General features: G+C 36.8%; 1 protein-coding gene across 2 annotated transcripts; it reads right to left on the bottom strand.

The window, feature by feature from the left end:
* Positions 1-5,514: 5,514 nt before the first annotated feature.
* Positions 5,515-8,884, bottom strand: LOC113358604 (shikimate O-hydroxycinnamoyltransferase-like). Of its 2 annotated transcripts, none has more exons than XM_026602209.1 (3): positions 8,590-8,884; positions 7,104-7,542; positions 5,515-6,610 (listed from the first exon to the last, which is right to left on the bottom strand). In XM_026602209.1, exons 2-3 carry the CDS (start codon positions 7,509-7,511, stop codon positions 5,702-5,704), a joined length of 1,317 nt encoding a protein of 438 aa, XP_026457994.1. In that variant the 5' UTR covers positions 7,512-7,542; positions 8,590-8,884; the 3' UTR covers positions 5,515-5,701. The 2 variants fall into 2 exon arrangements, with proteins under 2 accessions (XP_026457994.1, XP_026457993.1); XM_026602208.1 differs by having other exon boundaries at positions 7,104-7,539.
* Between the last annotated feature and the right edge of the window lie 6,442 nt (positions 8,885-15,326).

Genomic DNA, 15,326 nt, shown 5'->3' with positions numbered 1-15,326 from the left:
TTTGGGAAAACTCGTCACTATTGCCTCTTAATATATTAACCGGTGCTGCGTTGCTACGTTGTTCATAAACATGTGGCCAGTCACCGGGTAGACGCTCATCCTCGATTATCATATTATGTAAGATAATACAAGTTTTCATGATATAGGCAAGCACATCTGGATTCCACATTCTTGCAGGTTGTTTGATGATTCCAAATTGTTGTTGAAGTACACCAAATCCCCGTTCAACATCTTTTCTTGCACCCTCTTGCATCGATGAAAATATTTCCTTTTTCCTACCAACCAGATGTTTAATGGCCATAATAATAGTAGGAATCTCTGGGTATATTCCATCACCTAGATAATACGGCATATCATATGAATGTCCGTTCACCTCATAGCTCACCGGCGGTGCTTTTCCTGTTACAAGACTTCGAAAAACATATGAACGGTTCATAACATTAATATCGTTGTTAGAACCGGGCATACCAAAAAAAGCATGCCAAAACCATAGGTCATACGACACCACTGCCTCCCCAACACGATACTTTCGCTCCCTTTATACGCGGTGTAAGCCCCAGATTCTGCCGACGGACATTTATCCCATTTCCAATGCATGCAATCTAGACTACCCAGCATCCCAGGAAATCCCCGGTCTTTGTTTTGCTTGAGCAACAGTTCAATATCACCAGCCGTTGGTTCACGCAAATATTCTTTCCCATACACATTCACAATCGTCTTACAGAACCTACGAGTAGCTTCCAGCACAGTTGTTTCTCCTATGCGTAAGTACTCGTCTATTGCATCTGCCGCACATCCGTAAGCTAACATTCGTACTGCTGCTGTTACTTTTTGATGAGGGTTTAATCCTAAAACTCCACAAGCATCGGGTTTTGAACAAAATATCTGTTTGCATTGGTAACACCTTCCACTATCCGGTTAAACAATTGTCGACGCATTCTAAATCTTCTGCGAAAAACATTGGGTGGTTGGTTTGGGTACGGAGAGAAATAGTCGTTCCATAGAAGTTCAGCCCCTGACTCACGATCTCTTGGTATTCTGATACGAGTTTGAGGCCATTTTGAATTTGTAACAAGGACTCCCAAACTAACGGCCATGTTATTTTGCATAATTGCTATTGCATCATCATCCGAGGAATAAAAACTACTATTAGAAGAAGAAGATGAAGAAGAAACAGAAGAGCAATAATGAGCGGTTTTCTCATAGTGTTCCATTACTATATGAAGCAGAAGAGATGTATTGTTATTCATATATTGAGTGAAGTCTTTAATTTATAACCCATTTTCAAGAGCATTAAAAAAACCAAAAATAGATATTTTTTTGGGTTCACGCAAAGTGTTTTCCAAAAAAGATAAAGTGTTTGTCAGTGACCTGATATGACAATACTATATATGATTAGACTATACTATATATGATATGACTATACTATATAAGATAAGAAAAGATAACTCCAAAGACAGGTCATCTAAATAGTCATAACAAATTAACCCTTCATATTATCATTATCCGAAGTGGACGATCTTGGTGCCACAAAAGGCATGTGCGTTCTCGGATTGGTATTGACTGAGGACATTGTTGAAGCTGATCCTTGATTCATACCACTCCAAACTTGTGATGGCAGGGTTTGGGAAAAGGAACCGTATCCAAGCTGAGGTTGGACAGTGTGCGGCATACGGAAAAGAGATAGTTGTTGCTGCAAATCAACGTTCGCATTATTTAGCCTTTGTATTTCTGCTTCTTTCGACATAATAACGTCCATCCTCTCCTTCGTTTGTTTTAATGTAAATTCGCGAAATTGTTGATTAAAATCAGCATTTTCTTGAAATAATGTGTAAGCTTCATGCTGTCAAGAAAAAAAAATATATAAGTACAAATATACCAACAAAAATCGAACGTACAATAAAAAGTCGAAAGTACACTTACGTGGGATAATAGATGTGGAGGAGGGATATGTACATGTTCAACAGGTTGTTCAATTGGGACCGTATACAAGTCACCGACATACCCATATGTTTGGGCTTCCCAAATAGGATGAGTCACGTAATCTTTGGAGTTGGTTACCATTGTCCAGTATTGTAAATATATATCATAATCTTTAACAACTTGCACTATCTCTGTTGCATCGACCAAACCTTCTTTTTTTAGGCGTTCGGCTTGAATATTGCCAATATCCCCTATAACTGTGTGTAGTCTTATAGGAACAGCGAAAGTACAATGGTTTTGCCGCCAACACCTTTCACCAAGATACATGTTGTGCTGTACAGTTAGAAAGGGAATAAGAATTTAGTAAGTATGTTATATAGGAAAAAAGTATGTTATATAGTAAGTATGTTATATAGAAAAAAAGTATGTTATATAATAAATTTACAAATTAACTCACAATGCCCATGTAAGAAAATATATATCTCGAGTCTGATAGCCGCGTAGCCGTGCATCCCATATCAGATGCAAGAACTTCTCTGTATGATTCCCATGGGCGCCATGTCACTTGTTCAGCAGTAAGCTTACTTAGTAAATCCCTACAACGGAAAATATCATTTGTATTCTTCGGTACATTCCATTTAGAAGATACGGGCCATTTTTGTTCTGTACTCGCCTCTGGGATTTCTGGTCGACATATGCCCAGGTATTCATACCCCCAAAACTACTCCATCAAAATAATTAGCCAATTTAATAACTTAGCAACAAAATAAACAATGAGAGGAAAAATAACTAGATTGAAAGAATACCTCTAATACTTGGAATGGACCACATAGTGCCTTCTGTCTCCTCCCAGATAAACGGAGTGCCGCATACAATTTCGAAAACGCAGCACCACCCCAGTCATACGTGGATACTACATCAAGATTTTCAAAAGCAGCTAACCATCCAGCATCAATATAAGTCTTTGCATTAGAAAAGAAAAAATGTCCCAAAACATACATGAAAAAGGCAATTGCTACTCTATGAGCAAGGGTGCTATCATTTTCAGCCGCAACCAACTTGTCTTCGAAGAAATATGACCTTAAATATTTAATTGTAATTGAATTTGAAACCCACGACGGTGCTTTTGGACAGAGCGTGACATCTTGGATATCCGGAAAGATATGCTCACGAACATGTTCAAATTGGTACTTCCCCGAATCATAAGGAACATCAGGCCCATCACCGATACTCAGTCCAGTCAACATGAGCCAATCTAGGGGGTGAATCCCATCTCACCAAATGGGAAGTGAAAAGTGTTTGTTGTATCCCAAAACCGCTCAGCAATATAATCAACCATTGAATGGTTGGTTTCGCTACATTGTATGTCCAGTAAATTTTGCCATCCCGCTTTTTCAATAATATATTTAGCTCTAGGACAGTGTTGTGAAATAGTTTGATAGTGATGAATTACCGATGCCAAAGATCCACGATGTTGATACTTCAATTTGTGCTCCCCTGTAAATGTGATGTCCGTAGTAGCGTGCGGTTTATCATCTTGCAGTATAGGAAACCTCCCTAACCGGGGAATATCAACCTCCTTAATTGTACCAGTAGCGATTAAGTTATAATCCTCTTCGGCTACAGATTTTTGTTTCTTGTTCGTCTTCATGCGACCATTGAAACGCGCTGTGAATTTGTTCAACATCTGTGCACACACAATATAGATGCAGTTACATTATTAAAAGACCAACCCTCATTAACGAATATTTTTATTAGTCCATCACCATTTATATTCCAAATACTATAAATCCTTAACACAAACCATATCAATTCCAAATTCTATAATTCCAGAAACACAAATTAAATCGTCACCGATGCATTTCCAAAATCATTACAAGATTCCACAACCCAATTTAATCACTTCAAGATTCCATAAAAATCACTAAAAAATCAATTCCATACTCACGCAATTAGCTCTTCTACATATGTAACTCCCAAAATTTACATAACTACAATTTACATAACTAAAATTAATCACCTCAAAATTCAATAAAAAACAATACAAATACAATCAATTGGTAACCATATTCACATACAACATGCAGAAAACCAATAATTAATCCAATAATTTACATAACTACAATAATTTACAATAATTTAAAATTAATCCAATAATTTTAAAATTAATCCAATAATTTACATAACTACAATTATTGATAACCATATTCACTAAAATTAATTACCAACAGACAACATGAAGAAAAACAATAAAAGGAAGCTCTCAATTGAAATAGGTTGATTGAAACAGATGAAGGGTGAGAACTATTTCCCAAATAATCTACATAACCACGGATTTTTACAATACCCAAAAATTATAAATCAAATTTTTACAATACCACTGTGGAAGCTCTAATAAATTTTAGTGAATAGATTATAAATCAAATAAAAATTTATAATACCCACAAATCAAATTTTTACAATACCCACAAATAAATTTTTACAATACCACTGTGGAAGCTCTAATAAATCTAACTATTTTAAAAAAAATTTTAACCAAATTTACATAAGCATCAAATATGGTTTTTTTCACATACATATTAATCTCTAAAAAAACATAAAACACACATACCCAATTAAATTTAACCAATTTCATATTCATATTTGTTCGTTAAAACCAAATTTTAGATAAACTAATTTTAACAAATAAAACCCTAAATAAATTATACAACAATATGGATAAAACAAAAGAGATTAAGAAAAAAAAATACCTCTTTTGTAACCCGGGTTCATCAAGTATCTGTTTTTTTCTTTTCTTTTACTGCTCGTTACTGTGATGTGTTGGTTTAGAAGCTCGTTACTGTGATGGGCGGTAGAAACAAAGAGGAGGTAGAAAAGAAAAGAAGAAGACGGAGAAGATTAGGGTAAAGGGAAAGTGAACACGTGGGCTATACGTGGTGGTTAGAGATTGTCCGGGCTTTAATGCCACACGTGCTAGATACATGTGTTAATAGAAGTCCAACACTATACGTACGCCTGCCATGAGGCGTTGATTCCTTCATTCGCCTGAGTGAAACCAAGCGTTGATTATACGTACGCCTGAGAGAAGAGTGAGGCGTTGATTATACGTACGCCTGAATGAGGCGTTGATTATACGTTCGCCTGAAACAGGCGTTGATTATACGTACGCCTCAAAACAGGCGTTGATTATACGTTCGCCTGAAACAGGCGTTGATTATACGTACGCCTCAAAACAGGCGTTGATTATACGTACGCTTCATTCAGGCGTTGATTATACGTTCGCCACACCAGGCGTAGATTATACAAACGCCCCTTCTCCGAGCGTGAAATATATTTACGCCCCACAACAAACGTATTCTTTACCAACGCCCCACAACCAGCGTTAACTATATCTCCGCCCGGCCCAAATGAAGATTATACCAACGCTCCACATGCAAGCGTGGATTATACATCCGCCCGACTAAATATACTCCACTGCCTTAACGTGACACTACAGACTAAACTCAAATTTGATCGTTTGTTTTGGTCTTTGATTTTTGGTTTTGATCGTACCACTGTGGACGCTCTAAGCCATTATAAAAAAACCAAACCTTGGTATATAGGAGCACAAATAAATTCATAAGCTAACGTGAGGTTTATTACAATAAACTTTTGTCCCGAAATATTGTTCTTAAACAGGATATTTAAAACATTTTCCAAATTGAGAACTAGAAAACAAGCATGTGGGGACCAGAGACGCAAAATTGCACTTTCTCCTTTGAAACCAGAGTGGCGTGGTTTAAAAATCGTATAAGATCTTCTCGAAGCGTTTCATATGGTCTGACTGCAACGAAATAGCCAGCGATAAGCTTCCATCATTGATAGGGCTTGGTAACATAAACGCCAAGCCTTCAAAAGCTATTCCACCTGGACCCATAAATATCGGTCGACCCCATCCGAAGTCTGCATCATGTATGCCCAACCTTGCCCAACTGGTGATCCCAATATTTGGGCATCGAAAAGTATGGGCACCACGGACAAGAGCTGTCAGGTCAGGCTGAAGTTCGAGATAATCAAGAGCGGAGCGCAGGTACTCATCGTCCATCCTCAACAATGCATCATGAATCCTACCAGCTGCATAAGTTAACGGTTTCGAATCTAGGTCACCTGACACAGCCATTGGTGTAGTAGTGAAAATAACATTTCCAAAATAACCAGGGGGCAGCACAGGACGGAGTCTGGATCGTCCATCTGTGGCAATGTACAATTTCGTTTCTTGATCAGCTGGAAGGTCGCGCGCCCTACAGACGGATCTCCAGACATGGGAGGAAAGCATCTCATAAGAACTGTAGTTAACCGTGATGTTTTCACCCTCTTTGGATTTGGATTTCAGTGTGATGAGCTGCTCTCGTGTAATTTTAAAGATGGCTACTGAGGTTTCAGAACCTAGATCACCTGGCTGAGAATTTGGAGAATGTGATGCTGTTTTCATGGGTGGAGCTGGTTGATACTCGATGTGATGGAAGGCTGGTGTTGGTGGGTCCCGTGCACGCAGCAGTGTTCGGTCGATGAAGGGTGGGATGGTGAGGTCAAGTCCGCGTGCCATGTCGGACCACGTGTTAATGAAATGGAGACCAGACGCCCCATCAGCTACATGGTGTTGCATTCCAACTCCCAGGGAGACGCCTCCGCATTTGAAATGAGTAACCTATCAACAAATGAAACGACCATGTCAATGCCAAAATTTGTCAAAGTACTGTACTTCCTTTTCCTCGGGAAGTTTTTGTAACAACAATTAGTCGTGAGCTCTAATCTTGACTTATAGTTGCAGAGATGGCCTTTGACCTTCTAGTGGTAATATTGGAAGTGATGGGTGAACTAGACAAGGTCCACTATATTGTGGGGTGCTTGCTTTTTTTTCTTTTAGGTGAGCAACTTAGTGCTAGCTAATTTCTAATCATAACTTGTCCATTTCGCGTGTAAAATAATATGATAGCCAAAGCTTTTACTTTTCATCTACTCAATCATGCATGTCTAGGAAAACAATTTTTTTTTTTAATGAAAACTAGTTTGAGAAATAGAAAAAATGAAGGATAATGAACATTAATTTAAAAAAAAGAACAAGATCAGAGAGATTGAAAGTGAAGCCATGATTCTGATAAGAAAATGAAGTTTGAAGAAATTGAACTAACAAAGTGTACCTGTAAAACTAGGAGAGGGTACGAAGAGATATCTCCGGAATAATCGACCGTGGGAATAAGCTGTCTGAGCTCCAAAGTAGGGGCAAAATCGCCAAAATCATCGATAACCGAAGTCGTTTCAGCTTCAACAAGCAAAACACCTGCCCCGTTGCAATCAATTTCAATACGGCCGTCTTCATCTCTTTTCAATCTACCACCCATTGGGTAAAATGGCACAAGCACTTTACTCAGAGCTTCTTTGAGCACAGAACAGTCGAAGAAATTTGAAGAACCATTTGGTCTGTAAAAGTAGACACTAGGTGTGTGCATTCTTGGTACCACTAGGTCTACGTTTGCATTCCACAGGCTTCGCTGTGGAGTTTCCTCGGCCGGCCGGACCATAGTCGATTCCTTTATGGTGATTTTCATCTTTTCTTTTTCCTTCTTCTGTCAAGTCCTGCTAGAACAACCGAATGAAAAATAATGATCAGTGCGCCGTAGGGAAAAATTGCGACAATTTATAATTCTAGAACGATGTATTGTTTCCAACCAATACTGTTATGGTGGGGAACTTTGTGCCAAACTGCACCCAAAGAAGATGTTTGCATTTTCGATATATTTTATCCAATGGAAGTAAAGAATCGTGGACTGGAAAGAACTTTTGTCGTGAAAAATCATCTGTCGTGAAGCTCTTTCTCTAGTTGAAATTAAGACTCTCTGGTTGAACAACTCTTGCATCAACACCATGGAATTGTCGTCTCTATTTCACAGCGAAAGAAAAATAACGTGTTGGACCATTCGGTTCGAGGTTTACCAACAAGTAAAACACGCGGTTATAAGGAGAAAGTTGATATGATGAGTTGCCAAATTAAAGTAAATTATATGATACATCCAGTGATTATGATTACTTTATTTTAAATAAGGGCGTAGCAAAAGTGGACCAACTAGCTCCACCAAATAAAAGTAGGTGAGTTGCTAATTTGGACCATGTCCTGCGTGTTTATTTTAGAAATGGTTCAACGAAAATCATGACCAAACTAAATAAAATAGCTTAATCATAACGTATAGTTACAGAAACTTTTCTTCTTCGTATGACTACGTAGTTGGTAGGTGCCTGGAAGTGAAATCCCATCCTCCTCGATGATTACGTATTATCATTACCCGCCATTGAAGAAAGGACTAATCCCGTCGTTACGTAGTAGACCTTGTCGCTTATATTGTTGTGTTACTTTTCGACTATGCATAACAATCTAAAGACAAATTCTGGGTTTATTCTAAAATACTACGATTTTCAACATTCATATTGTCAGCTTATTCTCGTAGAGTTCGATGATAGCAATGGAGATCAGAGTTCTTGATCTCACCACCAACAAAAAGAAAAGAATATGCATGATTTAACTAAACTAAACATAAAACGAATAGCCATAACAAGAAAACCAAGCATACATATATATATATATATATAATAACAGTTAGAACATGAGAAAGGTATGATCTAAGTACGTACCTGATCAAAAATTTAATGTTGCTGATGATATTATGATCAAAATAAATGAAGTAGTACAAGCTAGCTAATAGCTTCGAAAATAAGAATCCTTGATTGATATATATATAGAGAGAGCGGAGTGGGTGAATGAGAGCGAATGGTTGATCTGAGGTTTGCTGCTTAATAGTAGTCGTAGAGATATAATAGTTGGTGAGTGGGACCGGGCCGGTGTATATATATAAGAAAACAGTGGTGCAGGCAGGCGTTGAGATTTTGGTGTTTTAGGTTTGTTTATCCTTTGGGGTTTGGCAAACATGTCCCCATTTCAAAAGGAAGCCAAGGAGATGTATTTATAGTTGGAAGTGGAGAAAAAAATGAAGAAAAGAAAGAAGAACATTATCTGTCACTTACCTACCACGGATTCTGACGTGCTATCCTTGAACCAATCTTTGACTGCAACTCAACCACTAATATTATGAAGGGAATATTGATAAATTATCGGATCAGAAGTCTAATCTCTGACTTCTCCGGAAAACCCCCATTTCTTGGTTCAAAACAGGATTCAATCCTTCTGCCCCACTTTCAATTTCGGTTTAATAAACTGCCCTCATTTTTTTTTTCAATTTTTCAAAACTGCTCATACTGTTAACTTTTCCATCTAATTTAGTTTTCCATCTATTTTTTTACTTATTTACCCTTACTTGTCACGTTTATCTTCTACTTCATTTTTTCAAGTTCATCGAGCTCGGTTCATGGATTTATGGTTCGAGGTTCAGGGTTAGGAGTTTAAGGTTCAGGGTTCAAAGTTCATGGTTCTGGGTTCATGGTTCACGATATAGTACAGGGTTTAGGGTTCATAGTTCAGGCTTCGTTGTTCATGGTTCACGATATAGTTCAGGGTTAGGGGTTTAGGTTCATGGTTCATGGTTAAGGTTCATAGTTCACGACATAGTTCAGGGGTAAATATGACTTTTCAACAGGTGAGATAACTGCCACCTTGCATTTAACGGGGTGGAAAGCGTTATTTGAAAAAACGGGGCAGTTTAGAAAACTGCAAAAGAACGGTGGCACTTGTTTTATCCTAATTCAAAACTGGTTCACTTTATCAAAATTCCCTATTATGAAAGTGCGTTGCTTAGTTATGTTACTTTGTTTGGCTTGTGAAGTTACTCAAGTAAGATAAGATTAGATTTAGCTAAACGACAGCTGTAACTAATGTGTATTCTTGATCCACCGTCAGGAACCTCGTGATGATATGGCAGCACATTAGTGGTTTGTTATGAAAGCCATAATTTTTTCTTAAACAAGAGTTATGGAAGTCATAATGCTCATAACTATATTGGTACATAATTTTCACTGCTATTAAAAGCCATTAATAAAAGAAGCAGACGGTGACATATATGAAGGAAGAAAAAGATTACAAAAAAAGAAAAAAATTAAGTGGAAAATTCTTGTTATGAAAGCCATATTTTTTTCTTAAACAAGAGTTATGGAAGTCTTAAGGCTCGTAACTAATTGGTACATATTTTTCATTGCTATTAAAAGCAATTAATAAACGAAGCAGAAGGTGATATTGAGCCAGAAATAAAGGAAGAAAAAAAGTTAAAATAAAATAAAAGAAAAGAAAAGAACAGAAAAGAAAAGGAGATTTTCAAACAAAATTATTACGAGGAACTTCAAGTTTTTTTCTTTTTTGATTTAGGTAATTTCTTTCCGAAATCATGTAATTTTTTTTTATTTAGGTAATTTTTTTCTGAAACCATGTTGAACAAGCTGAAAACCATCGGATGATAAGAAGGAGTATCTTTTATCACCTGGTTCTCTCCACCTCTAATACTGAGTATGATGAAAACATCGCATAAGATTAGGTATTCAAAGGATGGAAATCATTAACAGAGGTTTCTTAATGAAGATGATGTGGAAAATAATCAACTCTGAAGCAGAATGGGCCTTATTCTTTCATGCTAAATTTAAGGATATAATGGGATAATGGAGTACCAATTGGAAGCTTTCTTCTGTTTGGCCTGGACACGAGAGTCTCTAAAAGAAAATATAAGATGGTGCATTGGTGGTGGATAGAAATCTCTTTATGGTTTGATACTTGGATAGAAAATCTATACTAATTGAAAAAATGGGTTATTATCAATTTGTCAAAGATAATATACACATGAAAGTGATGTATATTCTACAAAATGGAAGCTGGTCTCTTCCTCCTAATATACAACAAGAACTTGCAACTTTAAACATGCCAGAAGTGAGAGGAGGTGCATATGAAGTTATATGGAATAAAGACTTGAAACGTAAATTTTCTATTTCTACTGTAGTGAATAAGCTAAGCATAAAGAAGTTAAAGTACAATGGTCAAGGTATGTCTGAAATTACATTCTGCATCTCCGTATTGCTAGTAACGCATGGAAACTAATTCAGGGGGTTTATGTAGGTGATATTATAATGGTCAGTAAAGGTTATGAAATTGTCTCCAGATGTACAAAATAGTATGCATCGTATTTTGTGGAATTGTGAATTTAGTGTGAATATATGGAAATGGTTATGTTCAAAGTTTGACTTTCCAACCCCAATCTTTAAAGATGTATGGAAAAGTGCCTTAAACAAAAGTCATCTTATTAAGGAAATTTGGATTACAACAACTTGCAGCATTTTGAAAGAACTATTTTTTGTTAATATCAAACAAATGCTCAGATACTCAAAATCAAAATCATGAAAATGGTGTTTGAAGGTGGTCAAAGAATTAAAGGCAACAAATTGAATCAACCGTATGATCTCCAGATAATATCATTTTTTAATTTAGGACAAAGAAAGTCAAAATTTCAGGATATTAAAGCTTGTTATTGGATACGTCATGATAAAGATTTCACCTTGTTTTGTTGTGATGAAGCTTCCTTTGGAAATCCAGGTGTTGCTGGTTTTAGGATTGTAATAAGACCATATTTATGTGGTCCTTGGAGTTGGAACACTTTCTGGAGGCATTGGCATAGCTACAAAATTTATAGTTGAGGTGCATGGGGTAGTATGTGCAGCAAAATTGGCAGTATCATGGGAATTGGAAAGGATTATCATAAAATCATACTTTAAATCAGTGACAGAAGACTTTGTTAAAGGTCAAGTTCCTTGGTTCATGGAAACAAGATGGATAAATACCGTGAGCAGGATTCAATGCATTAAATTTAGCTATTATTATAGAGAAGTTAATTTCTCTACTGATACAGTTGCTAAAAGGACCTTGGTATACCTTCTTTTCTGGTGAAGATTGAAATGCCTGAAGTAGAGTATTACATGTTATATTGATTTAATTTTGGTTATGGGTTTTGTTGCTCTTGCTGATCTCAAATAGGCCTATGTAGTTGGCTCCTTATTCTTTCATTTTCTTTTAGTATAAGGTTTTCCCTCGTTAAAATTGTAATTCTTTTTTCAAATCAATAAAAATTATGTGAATGTATATATATATATATCTGTAGATATAGTTATTGATTTGCCAACATTAACACACTCTGTTCTGTGAGACAAATCATTATTAGAATCAAGTGCGGGTTGATACTGAATTAAGAAGATTTGAGGCTTTAAAGATTTGAAATTCTTTTGTGTTTCTGATCTTGACGTGATCATTTGCTTGACATGGCTGTCTGAGATAACGTAAAACTTGCAGATCGACAAGTTTTTTGTAATTTATCATAAGCGTAATCCTTGTAATCATAAATATTCATTTATCTTATGAAGAAGTTTTAGATATGTGATTATCTTTTTATCTTGGTATCATAGAGAGGTTATCAAAAAATTTGGTACCTTTATGTTTGTAAGACGTCTTAAATCAAATAGGTTACAAAAGTCTTTAAAGAGGAAAAACAACACTTGGCAGTGGATTATGTTAGGTGATCACGTGTGTAGGATGGTTGGTTTAAGGTGCAAGGATACTCAGAAAACTGAGCAACTAGGGTACGAAGTTTTTTGGGTCTCAACTACACGAGGTTTCAGGTGAGCATTTTTGTAGTGGCTTAATTCTGAGAGTATTCACATCGGAATACATCACAGGGTTTTTCTGCCAAATAGTTTTCCTCGTTAATAAAGTCTTGTATGTCTTGAAGATGTTTCATGACAAGCGTATTCTACGCAAATCCTTCACTCCTGGTCAGAAAGTCTTGCTGTATGACTCCCGATTACATCTTTTTCCAGGAAAACTGCGTTCCAGATGGAAGGGTCCGTACCTAGTACGCACAGTTTTTCCTCATGGAGCTGTAGAGTTGGAGGATGTCTCCAACAAGAACGTTTTCAAAGTCAACGGGCAGAGATTAAAGCCATTCCTTGAGCCATTTCCACCCGACATTGAAACAACCAACCTGGAGGACCCAGTCTATGTGGACTAAACTGGTCCACTCTTTCCCTAAATAACCAAACAGTTTTCCAAATGTTTCCCTAAAAACCAAAATTTTTCGTTTTCCCATCAAAACCAATTTTTTTCCAAAAAGTCCAATCCCATTAAAAACCAAAATTTTCTTGTAGATAATGTGTTAGTTAAATTTCCCTTTGTGTATATTGTGTGCTCATCCATTGTGACTGCTAATATGATGGATTTTTGCCTTGAAATAACGGAGTTTTAATCGAGCGACCACCGTACAATCGGGTATTCTCTCTCCTTTTACTCTACTCAGCATGTTCCTCTTCATATATTGTTTTATAATTCTTTCCATGTTTTGAAACATTGAGGACAATGTTTAGTTTAGGTTTGGGGGTATATAGTAGATACCATATATAGTAGATACCATGATAATTTGCTATAATTGAAAACGAACTCCTTCTTCTTTTTGAAAAAATTGAAAAATTCCAAAAAAATTAAAAATCAAAATTCAAAAAAATTAAAAAAAAAATCATAAAAATGGAGCTCATTTACCTTGAAATGTTGACTCTTGTGCAAATATGTATTTTTATTAGGAGTCTTAGTCTAGATATTTAGGCACCCTGATTCTAGCACAATTCACATAGTGATAAGAAATTTGCACGCGCACGATCTACCAATACATGTATGCCTCGATCTTCAAGGTGTTTGATAGGAAGTTACGATTGCCAATCACTTTAGAATACTGAACGAAACTTGACTAGCTTGTTCTTTGGTTGGTTGGGATAGAAGGTGGAGGTTACATTAAGAAAGACAACCATCGAATTTAACTGGGTGCATCAAAAAGGGCTACCTCTTGCAAAGTGTCATGTAATCTTTTGTTCTTTTTGTATGTATCAAAAGTGTTTCCTTGTGCTAAAAAAAAAAAAAAAACGATGTATATATTCAGAAAAAAAAAAAAAAATCAAATCAGAAAAATACAAAAAAAATCAAGTATTTATCAATTCCATCATCTCTTGTTCCAAAAATAAAAGAGAATAGTCAATGTAAATAAGAGTCATGTAAATAGTCATCTTTGTTGTTTTGTGTGTAAGCAAGGAGGGTGTATGCCATTGATGTACAACGCGAGTAATTGTGAAATACCTCCAACTCATTCACAATTTCGTAAAGTCCGGACACTAGCTAGATTTCGACCTCAGTTCTTAGCCTGAGAAACTATCTCTTGGTGATTAGTAGTCATGACTTCAGATCTTTCTTTACACATGTGTAGATACACTTTACACTCTTATCACATGTCTTTTTTGTTATCAGTGCTAGGATTGTGCCTTCGATAGCTAGATTGACATCTCCATTTTGCTGTGAGCTTAAACTGTTTTGCACATGTCACATTTGATGGAATCTGAGCTTATATTTTGACCTAGAACTTTGTAGGTACGTTCTAAGCAAACCTTCACGAGACTTCAACTCGTCCACTAGGGACACTTAGTGGTTTAAAAGGCTTAGTGCATACGCTAAATGCATTCGAGAGACCAGCGACAGTGGTATAGTTAGGATTTCCTTAGTTTTGTTTTACTTGAGGACAAGTAAAATTCAGGTTTGGGGGTATTTGATGAGTGCCAAATATTGTATATATTTATCCCTTTTTGTTGGCATTTAACTCATCTTTTATGCATTAATTCTACATTTTATCCCATATTCTGTATTTTCATTGTTTTCAAGAATAAATATTTTTCTTACTTAATTTTGCATTTTTAGGTAATAATAAAGATTGGATGAGTTGCGGAGCAAAAAGAGCAGAAAAGTGGTGAAAAGCCGGGAGAAATTACGCAAGGAAGCCGCAAAGAATGGAGCGCACGTCCAAAAAGCTGGAAATGGGCTCAAGAAGAAGAAAGTTGCTCTTAAAGAAGAAGTGGGCTCAAGGTTTTCCAAGCCCAAACTCATTTCCCAAACCCATATTCTATACCCAAAAGCCTAAAACCAAATCCATACCCGCTTGCGTCTTCAGCCGTCAGATCAGTTCTCAGAAGCATCCGACGGTCGCTCCCTTGCTGTACATCGAAGTTTGATATCTCCGCCTAACACTACAACACCTAACTCCATCTGGCGTCGTTGATTTTGTTGTATTATATAATCCAGCGGTCGCTACAAGCTTCACTCCATCTCGCCGTCAGATTGTTCTGCCATCTTCCCATCCATCGGCTCAGCGTCGCAGATCATCAAACTCGATACGCCTGCCTAACACCCAAGTATCGAACACCCTATACCCAGCCAAACGCACCTTTCTTCTTTCTTCTCCATCTCTTCTTCCTTCAGAACCCGTACCACCACCATGTACGTCTCCATCACCACTACCTTCCCCCAAATCACTCCACTATCTTCTCCCCAAATCACTCTACCTATACCCATCATC

The sequence above is a fragment of the Papaver somniferum genome, chromosome 3 (genome assembly GCF_003573695.1).
Source record: "Papaver somniferum cultivar HN1 chromosome 3, ASM357369v1, whole genome shotgun sequence".
Classification (NCBI taxonomy): domain Eukaryota; kingdom Viridiplantae; phylum Streptophyta; class Magnoliopsida; order Ranunculales; family Papaveraceae; genus Papaver; species Papaver somniferum.
The sequence above is the reverse complement of the archived record's forward strand: the minus strand, read 5'-3'. Positions and strand labels throughout refer to the sequence as shown.